Source organism: Zeus faber, assembly GCF_960531495.2.
Source record: "Zeus faber genome assembly, chromosome: 3".
Classification (NCBI taxonomy): Eukaryota; Metazoa; Chordata; class Actinopteri; order Zeiformes; family Zeidae; genus Zeus; species Zeus faber.
In genome coordinates this window covers 1,285,322-1,297,821 of record NC_137190.1, presented here as the reverse complement: position 1 = coordinate 1,297,821, position 12,500 = coordinate 1,285,322, and the positions used below count along the sequence as shown (strand labels likewise).

The 12,500-nt window shown below is 45.5% G+C and overlaps 1 protein-coding gene across 2 annotated transcripts; it reads left to right on the top strand.

Annotated features, from left to right (window-relative positions):
• Positions 1–527: 527 nt before the first annotated feature.
• Positions 528–3,443, top strand: mthfs (5,10-methenyltetrahydrofolate synthetase (5-formyltetrahydrofolate cyclo-ligase)). 2 transcript variants are annotated; one of them, XM_079998017.1, is made up of 3 exons: positions 528–659; positions 1,404–1,668; positions 2,728–3,443. In XM_079998017.1, the coding sequence occupies exons 1-3, from the start codon at positions 549–551 to the stop codon at positions 2,949–2,951; spliced, it is 600 nt and encodes a 199-aa protein (XP_079854143.1). In that variant the 5' UTR covers positions 528–548; the 3' UTR covers positions 2,952–3,443. The 2 variants fall into 2 exon arrangements, with proteins under 2 accessions (XP_079854143.1, XP_079854142.1); XM_079998016.1 differs by lacking the exon at positions 528–659 and adding an exon at positions 666–1,192.
• Positions 3,444–12,500: the final 9,057 nt, after the last annotated feature.

Sequence of the window (12,500 nt, the reverse complement as noted above, 5' to 3'; positions counted from 1 at the left end):
ATTAAAAAAGTGACTTTATTCAGAGCGCTGAGCCTGACGGAGGCTGTCGCCTTGATATGACGTCACGGTTTAAACACTAAACACGGTTGCGTAGCAACTGATTTTCTCAGCGAAACCTTCAGATGACGTGTCCGCATAATCTTGTTTTCTTTTTTGACACTGAGGTGACGTAAACAACTCGCATATTTCACCAAACGATCTTTTTTGAATCAGCATATTATTTTGATTATTAATATTCCTTTTATACCGCTTTGAAACGCTCAGGGACGTCACATTGTGCGACCCCCGTTGGCCGGTTAACATTTCAGGGGTTTTACACTAACGGGTTTCTAACAGCTTTGCATCCGATTTTCAAAAACAATGGCAACAAGGACGATATATTTGCATCGTAATTAATGTCAGAATACCAGAAAAAAAAGATGACTACAGAAGGAAAACGGACATTTCCCCATTGATTTGAACGACACGGATCAGATGTGACCCTTTTCCGGTCAGACACGCCCTTTCCGGAAGTCTCCACCTGCGCCCGTTGGGCCTGACGGAGCAACATGGCCGCTCTGCGCGCAGCCAAGCAGGCGCTGAGGAAGGAGCTCAAGCGACGCGTGGCGGCGCTGAGCGACCAGGAGAAGGAGAGACAGTCCCGGGCGGTTTGTGAGATGGTGAGGACCCGGTTCCGGTGCCGGACCTGGACGCGGGGGCACGGAGGCTGCTCTGCTTCTTTTTCCAGGGGCTTTCTGCTCAGTTTGGTGGCTTCTGGACCCACCTGCAGCTGGTCCCCGTTGACCCCCTGCGTTCTGTTCTGTTCTGTTCTGTTCTGTTCTGTTCTGTTCTGTTCTGTTCTGTTCTGTTCTGTTCTGTTCTGTTCTGCTGACATGCAGGTGGGAGGTTGTCATTGTGGGATGTTTTTCAAACCATCACAGAGTCAGGGAGAACTGTAGGTTTTCCTTCAGAGGCTCAAGCTTCACGTTCCCGGAGTTGATTGGGTCCGATCCCGGAGGTCTGTATGGACCTGGACCTGCTGGGGTTCGGCACAAGGTTCTGTTCAGTCCAGTTCCCTCCTTCTCACACATTCAGGGTTCAAACGGGTGAAACCGGAGAGGGAGAGCAGCCAGCTCAGGGGGGCTGGGACCCCCCAGTGAGGCCGCCCCCCAGGACCCTCATGTTCCTCTGGGAGCAGATTCATGGTTATGATGTAATAATATAACATATTTTTGTTGTTATGGCTCCATAGTATAAATCATTTTCTCTGACATTAGTCGTATTATTTAATATAACATGCCCTGTTTTATTTCTCACTCAAATAAAGTAAAAAAAACAATATATTCAAAGATAATAATGATAAACAACAAATGCTGAAGCTCCAGGAGCTGAGCTCAACTCGCTCCTCCATCGCTCCCTCTCAGCTCCTCAAACACCCAAGGTACGTGAGCAGCCAGCGCATCGCCGTGTTCCTCAGCATGCACGACGAGGTGCACACGGAGCAGATCCTCCACGACGTGTTCCAGCAGAAGAAGACCTGCTTCGTCCCCCGCTACGACAGCAGCAGCAGCCACATGGACATGCTGCTGCTCAGGGACCTGCAGGACCTGGAGACGCTGCCACGCACCGCCTGGAACATCCAGCAGCCAGCAGGGGGCGACACCAGCAGGGAGGAGGCGCTGGACACAGGTACACACACACACACACACACACACACACACACACACACACAAAACACAAACACAGTGATTCAAACCACACGACGTCAGGTTCCTGGTTCCTGCATCAAGGTTTGTCTGGAATTTGGCTTATTTCTTAAATGGTGAATATGAAGCAACTGAAGAACTTTGTGTGGTGTGTAAGATAAAATGAAATCTGCATTATTGTCCTCTGAGGGGAATTCAGAATTGGACTCAAGTGAGAGAGATCAGTTATTTTTTTTCTGACATTTTATTTCCTCAGATGATTTGCATTTTATAGGTTCTGTTCTGTCCTGACGGGAATTTTTGTCTTTCAACTATTTTATATTGTAAATATTTGGGACTTTATTGAATTACATTACATTTCATTTAGCAGACGCTTTTATCCAAAGCGACTTACAATTATTCAAACACCGACGGACGCAGCCATCAGGAGCAATTAGGGGTTAAGTGTCTTGCTCAAGGACACTACAGCATGCTAGCAGGAGGAGCCTGGGATCCAACCAGCAACCACCACCATCACTAGACCACCAGCTCTACCTCCTGAGCTACCGTCCCCCCCTAAGAATTGACATTTTATTCAAGATTAAACTATGTGATTGTTAAAAGAAGCACAGGGAGAAAACTGAGAAGACTGAAAGTCTCAGGTCTCAGTCAAAAGCTGAGTGCTGTTTTTATCCAAATTTAAGACCAATATCGTAGCAGAAAAATTGATTCCTCTGTCCATTTAAAATACATATATTTACTATATTATGCAAAAGGAAATCCATTTATTGTTTTGGGACATGAATAATATTCAACTTCTTATTGATGTCTACTTAGTAAGTTCTGACCCTGAAATGGATTCAGACTTTGTATATTCTTACATTATTACCCCAAATGTCTATTTCTGAGTTATTATATATATATATATATATATATATATATATATATATATATATATATATATATATATATATAAAAATAATATGTTGGCGAATTAAGCATCTTCAAGGAACCTGGTCCAGAACGTCTCCTCAGGCCTCTCTGTGCTCTGGTCCCGGTCCAGGGGGTCTGGACCTGGTCCTGATGCCGGGGCTGGGCTTCGACCGGTCGGGGCGGCGGCTGGGCAGGGGGCGTGGCTTCTACGACACATACCTGCAGCGCTGCCGGCGGCGCGGTGAGGAGGCGGGGCCATACACCATCGCTCTGGCGTTCAGGGAGCAGCTCTGTACGGAGGTCCCCACGGACCCCCACGACCAGCCGGTGGACCAGGTGCTCTACGAGGAGTGAAGCCTCCTTCGGGTCCTCATCCGGCTGCTCCTCTGCACCAGCACCAGTGAGAGTCGGGTTCATTTCCCTTCAAACTGAATATATTTAGGAATATGATTGAATAGGAAATATACAATTTCTTAATACGTGCCAATATATCATGATTTTTGGAAAATAATATTCTTTATAAAATACAATAACCTGATAGTGCAATTTTTTCTGTTGTCTAAAATGTATACTTTAAATAATTGTCCTGAATATATGGTTTTATGTTTAACAACACATGAAAGGCAACAATAATTGTTGTATTCTGTAGCATGTTTAAAACATATCAGTTATGTTTTTCTTTAAAACAGCTGCAGACATTTCTGTCCATAGTGTTGTTTCATCTACTCTGAGGACCATGTTTGATGTTGAAATGATGTTTTCCAACATGAGGGCGAGAACTTTGCTCCTAAACTGAAAATGAGCTTTAATGGCTTTTTTCCGCTTTAAATAAAGATAATTTCTCAAACAAAATTTCAATGTTTTTGTTGAATTTGAGGCGATGGTTTAGTTGGAATGACTGTGTGTCCGGTTCCAACGGGTTTTCACCTTTAAAGTGAAGAAATAAGAGCTGAAGGAGGAAGCTCTGAGGGGCCGGGTCACAGTTCAGCCTGAACACAGCGTCATGATCCACTCCCAAATAAACACAAACTTACTGGAACAAACGTTTCACCTCGTTCTCATGTTGCTTTTTAACCTCTGACCGGCAGCATCAATCACTTTTTAGGCTCATTCAGTGAACAATGGTTCTTTTGGTTTTCTTTTTAACTAAACTGAAGGTTTGTGTGAAAATCAAATTCACTGATGACATCAGGTACGAAAAAAGCATTAACTATGCAAACCCAGAATATCCTGAGGCTGAACAGAACAGAAACACTATCAACAATGAAAATGAAGCGTCATCATAAAAACATTGTTGAATGTTAATGTTCATTAGAGTTATGGATTTCTCCCCCTCGATATTATTCGTAAACTCCATTTTAATTGCATTATGCTGCTCCCTGCACTCACTTTGGGGAGTAAATGATGAAGAGCTTGAATAAAATTAAAGCTTATTAATGAGTAGTTATGGAGGATCTACTCTAATAACATTGTTCATGGAGTCAAACAATCATTTTGCAGCGGATCAATCTATTTACAGATAAGAGTCCTTCAGTCACTGCCATAAAACACAAACACTCTTTCTAGTGCATTTTGTATTTTTTATTATTTATTTTATGAACTCCCACTGAGGTGACTCCGTGGAAGTGGGCAGACGACGGTAAGGAACCTGCCCCGCGGTCAGCTGCGTGGCTTCCATGGTCGCCATGACAACCTGACTGCCAGCAACCGGAGCAGGAGCTCACAGGCAGTGGAACCAGGAACCAGAGGAGCAGGCAGAGCTGTCATCAACAGCATGATGGGTAATGGAGAGCACCTGAGCCGAGCGGCAGGGAACACCGAGGGCACCTGGCCGCCAGGTAAGGATCTGCTCGTCCTGTGTCCCCTCACGCAGCGTTAGAGGGCTGAATCCCACCAGAGAGGTTTCATTTCTAAAGTTCTTCTCTCCGAGTGCAGCGCATCGATCGTCTCTTTTAACCGTTTTTCTAAAAGGGTTGGAGATGGATCTGGATGGAAGAAAAACTGAAGGATCTTGAAGGACTTTATGGATCCCTGTGGGGGATGCATCCTCTGCCTTTACCCCTAAATAGGAGCAGCTGCAGCACGGTGCCCAATGCCAGGTCTAGAGCCAAAGCCTTGCTCAAGGGCATTGGCACCTGAACCCATGTGAACGTAGGCAGAACGTGGCAGCCGCACAGGAAGCCCTCTGTCAGGTTCCAACCCCGTTTCCTGCTCTGAGACGTCAGCGCTGACTGATCCACCGTGACACACGGTTCCAAACGCTTCGTCTCACAAGGAATAAAATGAGATGTGTTGTTGTTTCCTGTTTGAACCTGCAGCCGCTGTGTCTCCAACGTCAGATCCATTGTTCCCTGGAACAGCCTGACTCGTCGCTGGCTTTGTGCTGAAACACGACCTGCAAGATGGTTTATTAGTGTGTGTGTGTGTGTGTGTCTTTCCCTTTGCCAATTTTAATGACACCAGTATATAATGCCAGCTTTTTAATTACATGTTCTATTCGCATCTCACACACACAGACACAGACACACACACACACACACACACACACACACACACACACACACACACATATACACACACACACGCCCTAACTGAAACACATGTATTGTTAATCAGACTCTCCTCTCTGCGGCTGAATCACAGACCTGGAGGTGATTCATTACAGAAATGAGGTCTGCTGGGTTGCCAGATCTGCCAGAAACCCAGCATGGCAGCTCATTACATGGACACAGAGACAGAGATAATCCGCTGCAGTGCGGCGCTGCCAGCTCCCGGATCTGGCAACGTGTTTCACTGCTGTAGCTGTGATGTCACTGTGTTGTCACTGGGATCACTGTGATGTCAGAAGTCCCTGTGATGTCACAGAGGTCCTGTGATACTTACTTATCTTGGATTTTGTGGCTCTGCCACAGGTCACATGATTGACCTTCTCAGTTAAGCTGCTTCCTAATTCACATACTAGCTCCTACTTCCACCAAGTGAGTATTTAGTGTCTGAAACCATGGTAACCATCAAGTAGTTTGTGAAAAGTACCAGGATGTAGTACGTAGTACACACGCAGTCTCTTCCTTCCTTTCTCACTTTCTTCCTGTTTCAAACCTGCACTCAGACAAGTGTGTGTGTGTGTGTGTGTGTGTGTGTGTGTGTGTGTGTGTCTATATGTGTGTGTGTGTGTGTGTATGTGTGTGTGTATATGTGTGTGGGTGTGTGTGTGTGTGTGTGTGTGTATGTATATGTGTGTGTGTGTGTGTGTGTGTGTGTGTGTGTGTGTGTGTGTGTGTGTGTGTGTGTAGGTGTCTGTGTGTAGGTGTGGGTGTGTGCTCTTTTTAAGTGTGTGTGTGTGTTCCACACACAACAGTGGGAGCTCTTCTATATTGTTCTATATCTAATGGTGGAGGAGGGTGGAGCAGCGGCTCCATGTGTGGAGATGCAGTCAGAGGCAGAAGAGCTCCACTACCTTCACACTTTTGTCCAACAATGAAAATACAAAGGTCGTAGTGGAACTGGCTATCACGTCAAGGCTTCAGAACATGTACTGTGTAGACTGCAGTAGTAAGTTACTCCACCTTCATACTGTATACCAAGAATCTATCCTGTGAGAATCACACTTTATATTCTGTATATTTCTTATATATTTATCTATTAATGTTCTGAATTTTCTTTGTATACTTAGCTATTTTTATTTTTCTTCTTCAGATCCTTAAGCTTTATTTTGCAAATTGTCTGTGGAGAAACACACCAATCCTCAGCACCACAAACGCCTAGTATATGAAATTATATTTGTGGTGTGGGGAGGGTGTGGTTTGAGTAGCCACACCTGTCCTGGATCCAGGTAATTGGGACCCAGGATCAGAGTGGCTGCATACCTGTTGCTCGTTGCTTGGTGTAAGGAGCAGCAGGTAAAACCTCCATCCCCACACTCACTCAGGAGAGGAGCCCTGTCATGACCTGTGTCCATCTGCTCCGGGCTTGTTCTGTCAAGCCCCCTCTCCACAATAAACTGGTGTGTTTTCTACAACCCCATCTTCTGTGTCTCTGTGCCGGAGCTCCCTGAACACATCACTTGGGTGGAGCGTGATGGGGGAACTGCCACAGTATTTTTTTCCTTTTTTGCAGAATAAGCGGATTGTCATTGGATTACAGTTTTCATTTCTGTGTAACGTTCACGTTCCATAAGAACTTGTTGATGTATTTATCATTGTGTTCAGAACCTTGTGTTTCCAGGTTCCCAATCCGGTGAAGATGACCTGATTACTTTAATTATTTTTAACCTTTCGGTTTTATTTAAGCCGTCCGATTTCCTACATCTGTGTCCATTCCCTGTGCCGGGATTCTCCAAACCACATTGAAATGGACCTTTCAGAACTCCCTTCATCCGCCTCGGCTGCTGTTCTGTTGTCGCTGGACGGGGATGTTGAGACGTTTTGATGGACGTCCGTTTCCCGGCTGCATTCAAGCACTTGAACAAAATGGCGGAGGCGCAGTGGCTGGAGGCTTCATCCATCACCTGAGTCGCTCTTCCCTCCCAACACAATGTGACTTATCCCCGATTTTGAATAATTCAATTTGGGTGGAATTGGAGGCAGGTTGTGATAAATCTCAGCGCCCGGTCGACCTGTAGAGGAATAAATGTCTTTAAACAAATTCAGCGTTTGCTAAACCAAACCTTCACTTTGTGTGATGAATATTTATGACACTTCAGAAACTGGGAAACTGATCATTTCCTCCTTTAGTTGAACAGCAGCAGCAGAGAGCTTTGGAGAAGGTTCCCTCACACTCAGGTATAAATGATGTTAATCTATACATGATATTAATCTGTACATGATATGAATCTATACATGACAGTTTTAATAGCCAGGACTTCTACTCTGAGGTAAGTGCTGGAGGGCAGTTAAGGTAAGTTTCATTTTGGAGGATTTAAATGTATTGAACTTGAATCTGTAAAGTGTAGAGGAGAGGTGGAGTAGTCTTTCTTTTTCCTCTCTTCTTCCTGTTGCAGACATTGTCGTGGATTAAGCATCACTTCCTGATCTGACACACACACACACACACACACACACACACACACACACACACACACACACACACACACACACACACACACACACAGGGAGGGATGTCTGTTCTGTACTGAGCTGTGTTTTCATGTGGTTTGTCTCTAATTTAGTTGTTTTTTGGTTCCCTCGTAATCAAGTTTCTGTGACATGACTTACTGTAAATAAAGTAACCTTAAAAGTCTCTCTCTCTCTGTCTCTCTCTCTCTGTCTCTCTCTCTCTGTCTATCTCTCTCTTTCTCTGGTTTCATTAAAATAGAAAACATGTCTCAGTTCACGTTGCCAAAACCAGTGAAAAACAAGTAAAGAGAACCCTGAAATAACTCCTCTCATCTCTGCTCCATCTCTCTCTCTTTTCTTTCTCGCTCTTTATCTATCAGTCCGTCTGTTTGTCCATCCCTCCTTCAATCCCTCCCTCCCACTCAGTCTAACAGCCATGCAGATGGTCCTCTGTTGGCAGTCCTGTATCACACACACACACACACACACACACACGTACACACACGTACACACGTACACACACACACACACACACACACACACACACACACACACACACACGTACACACACGTACACACGTACACACACACACACACACACACACACACACACACACACACGTACACACACACACACACACACACACACACACACACACACACACACACACACACACACACGTACACACACACACACACACACACACACACACACACACACACACACGTACACACATACACATACACACACACACGTACACGTACACACATACACACATACACACACACACGTACACACACACACACAGACACACACACACACACGTACACACACACACCCACACACACCCACAGTGTGTGTGGGTGTGTGTGTGTATGTGTGTGTGTGTCCATGCATGTGCATATGAAAGTAGATGAAAGACTGTGGGAACACAACACAGACTGCCTCTGGTGACCTTTGGGTTTGGCTGTGACCTTCAAGCACTGGAGGAGCATTGACTTGAATTATTTACAGTCAGACACTGATTCAACGAGTATCAACGAGGAAATATGAACCATGAAGAAATGAACGAGAAATCAACATTATAATACTGTAAATAACATCCAACGATGGAGTGTTCACTTCATCTTCATCTTCATTCATTTTCTTAAAGACATGTTATTCTTTCAGGTAGTGAGGGGAAAACAAAGTACAAACATATTTATGTCGCTTAAATATGTTTGTACTTTGATCATCACACTTTAACGTCACTTTGTGTTGTTATATTTTGTTTCTACATTTGAAAAGTAAAGGTTTTTCTGGACAACACAACACATGAACAAACGCTTATTTCTTGGTGTAATTCCACATTTTTGGCTTTTATAGATTTTTTTTTAATATAAATATATTTTTTGTTTGTGTTTCATTACGTTTACACACACACAGTACACACACACACACACACACACACACAGTACACACAGTACACACACACACACACAGTACGCGCACACACACACACACACACACACACACACATACACACAGTACACAGTACACACACACTCACACTCACACACAGTACACACACAGTACACACACACTCTCACACACACACACACACACACAGTACGCACACACACACACACACACACACACAGTACACAGTATACACACAGTACACACACACACTCACACAGTACGCACACACACAGTATGCACACAGTACACACACACAAACACAGTATGCACACAGTACACACACACACAAACACACACACACACACAGTACACACACACACACACACACACACACACAGTACACACAGTACACAAACACTCACACACACACAGTACACATAGTACGCACACACACACACACACACACACAGTATGTACACACACACAGACAGTATGCAAACACAGTACACACACACACACACACACACATACACAGTATGCACACACAATACACACACACACACAGTATGCACACACAATACACACACAGTATGCACACACACACACACACAGTACACACACACACACTGTATACACACACACAGTATGCACAAACACACACACAGTACACACACACAGTATGCACACACAATACACACACAGTATGCACACACACACAAACACACACACAGTACTCACACACAGTACAGACACACACACACACACATACAGTATGCAAACACACACACGCAGTACACACGCAATACACACACACACACACACACACACACACACACACACACATACATACAGTAGACACACACACAGCCATTATATCAACATATCAACAATGAAAAGATCTTGCTACTTCATTCATTGTTATTGGAGGTATCTCCTGGAGGTGGTTCAAGGTCTCCAGGCGATCCTCCAACAGGAGGTCCTGGAGGTGGGTCTGCTCCTGGCTTGTTCCACCTAGCCTCCTGTCTACTATAAACTGCTCCTAGCTTGTTCCAGCTAGCCTCCTGTCTACTATAAACTGCTCCTGGCTTGTTACAGCTAGCCTCCTCTCTACAATAAACTGCTCCTGGCTTGTTCCAGCTAGCCTCCTGTCTACTATAAACTGCTCCTGGCTTGTTCCAGCTAGCCTCCTGTCTACTATAAACTGCTCCTGGCTTGTTACAGCTAGCCTCCTCTCTACAATAAACTGCTCCTGGCTTGTTCCACCTAGCCTCCTGTCTACTATAAACTGCTCCTGGCTTGTTCCACCTAGCCTCCTCTCTACTATAAACTGCTCCTGGCTTGTTCCAGCTAGCCTCCTGTCTACTATAAACTGCTCCTGGCTTGTTCCACCTAGCCTCCTCTCTACTATAAACTGCTCCTGGCTTGTTCCAGCTAGCCTCCTCTCTACATTAAACTGCTCCTGGCTTGTTACAGCTAGCCTCCTCTCTACAATAAACTGCTCCTGGCTTGTTCCAGCTAGCCTCCTCTCTAATATAAACTGCTCCTGGCTTGTTCCAGCTAGCCTCCTCTCTACATTAAACTGCTCCTGGCTTGTTCCAGCTAGCCTCCTCTCTACATTAAACTGCTCCTGGCTTGTTACAGCTAGCCTCCTCTCTACAATAAACTGCTCCTGGCTTGTTCCAGCTAGCCTCCTCTCTAATATAAACTGCTCCTGGCTTGTTCCAGCTAGCCTCCTCTCTACTATAAACTGCTCCTGGCTTGTTCCAGCTAGCCTCCTGTCTACTATAAACTGCTCCTGGCTTGTTCCACCTAGCCTCCTCTCTACTATAAACTGCTCCTGGCTTGTTCCAGCTAGCCTCCTCTCTACATTAAACTGCTCCTGGCTTGTTCCAGCTAGCCTCCTCTCTACTATAAACTGCTCCTGGCTTGTTCCAGCTAGCCTCCTCTCTACATTAAACTGCTCCTGGCTTGTTCCAGCTAGCCTCCTCTCTACATTAAACTGCTCCTGGCTTGTTACAGCTAGCCTCCTCTCTACAATAAACTGCTCCTGGCTTGTTCCAGCTAGCCTCCTCTCTAATATAAACTGCTCCTGGCTTGTTCCAGCTAGCCTCCTCTCTACATTAAACTGCTCCTGGCTTGTTCCAGCTAGCCTCCTCTCTACATTAAACTGCTCCTGGCTTGTTACAGCTAGCCTCCTCTCTACAATAAACTGCTCCTGGCTTGTTCCAGCTAGCCTCCTCTCTAATATAAACTGCTCCTGGCTTGTTCCAGCTAGCCTCCTCTCTACATTAAACTGCTCCTGGCTTGTTCCAGCTAGCCTCCTCTCTACAATAAACTGCTCCTGGCTTGTTCCAGCTAGCCTCCTCTCTAATATAAACTGCTCCTGGCTTGTTCCAGCTAGCCTCCTCTCTACTATAAACTGCTCCTGGCTTGTTCCACCTAGCCTCCTCTCTACAATAAACTGCTCCTGGCTTGTTCCAGCTAGCCTCCTCTCTAATATAAACTGCTCCTGGCTTGTTCCAGCTAGCCTCCTCTCTAATATAAACTGCTCCTGGCTTGTTCCAGCTAGCCTCCTCTCTACAATAAACTGCTCCTGGCTTGTTCCACCTAGCCTCCTCTCTAATATAAACTGCTCCTGGCTTGTTCCAGCTAGCCTCCTCTCTACTAAAACTGCTCCTGGCTTGTTCCAGCTAGCCTCCTCTCTAATATAAACTGCTCCTGGCTTGTTCCAGCTAGCCTCCTCTCTACAATAAACTGCTCCTGGCTTGTTCCAGCTAGCCTCCTCTCTAATATAAACTGCTCCTGGCTTGTTCCAGCTAGCCTCCTCTCTACTAAAACTGCTCCTGGCTTGTTCCAGCTAGCCTCCTCTCTACATTAAACTGCTCCTGGCTTGTTCCACCTAGCCTCCTCTCTACATTAAATTGCTCCTGGCTTGTTCCAGCTAGCCTCCTCTCTAATATGAACTGCTCCTGGCTTGTTCCAGCTAGCCTCCTCTCTACATTAAACTGCTCCTGGCTTGTTCCACCTAGCCTCCTCTCTTCTAAAACTGCTCCTGGCTTGTTCCAGCTAGCCTCCTCTCTACATTAAACTGCTCCTGGCTTGTTCCACCTAGCCTCCTCTCTACAATAAACTGCTCCTGGCTTGTTACAGCTAGCCTCCTCTCTACAATAAACTGCTCCTGGCTTGTTCCAGCTAGCCTCCTCTCTAATATAAACTGCTCCTGGCTTGTTCCAGCTAGCCTCCTCTCTACTAAAACTGCTCCTGGCTTGTTCCAGCTAGCCTCCTCTCTACATTAAACTGCTCCTGGCTTGTTCCACCTAGCCTCCTCTCTACATTAAACTGCTCCTGGCTTGTTCCACCTAGCCTCCTCTCTAATATAAACTGCTCCTGGCTTGTTCCAGCTAGCCTCCTCTCTACTATAAACTGCTCCTGGCTTGTTCCACCTAG

Coding starts and splice junctions, on each gene's coding strand:
- mthfs (XM_079998016.1), top strand. CDS start 1,004: ATGGACCTGGACCTGCTGGGGTTCGGCACAAGGTTCTGTTCAGTCCAG. Junction 1,193..1,403: donor AGCAGATTCATGGTTATGAT/GTAATAATATAA, acceptor GCTCCCTCTCAG/CTCCTCAAACACCCAAGGTA. Junction 1,669..2,727: donor GGAGGAGGCGCTGGACACAG/GTACACACACAC, acceptor GTCCCGGTCCAG/GGGGTCTGGACCTGGTCCTG.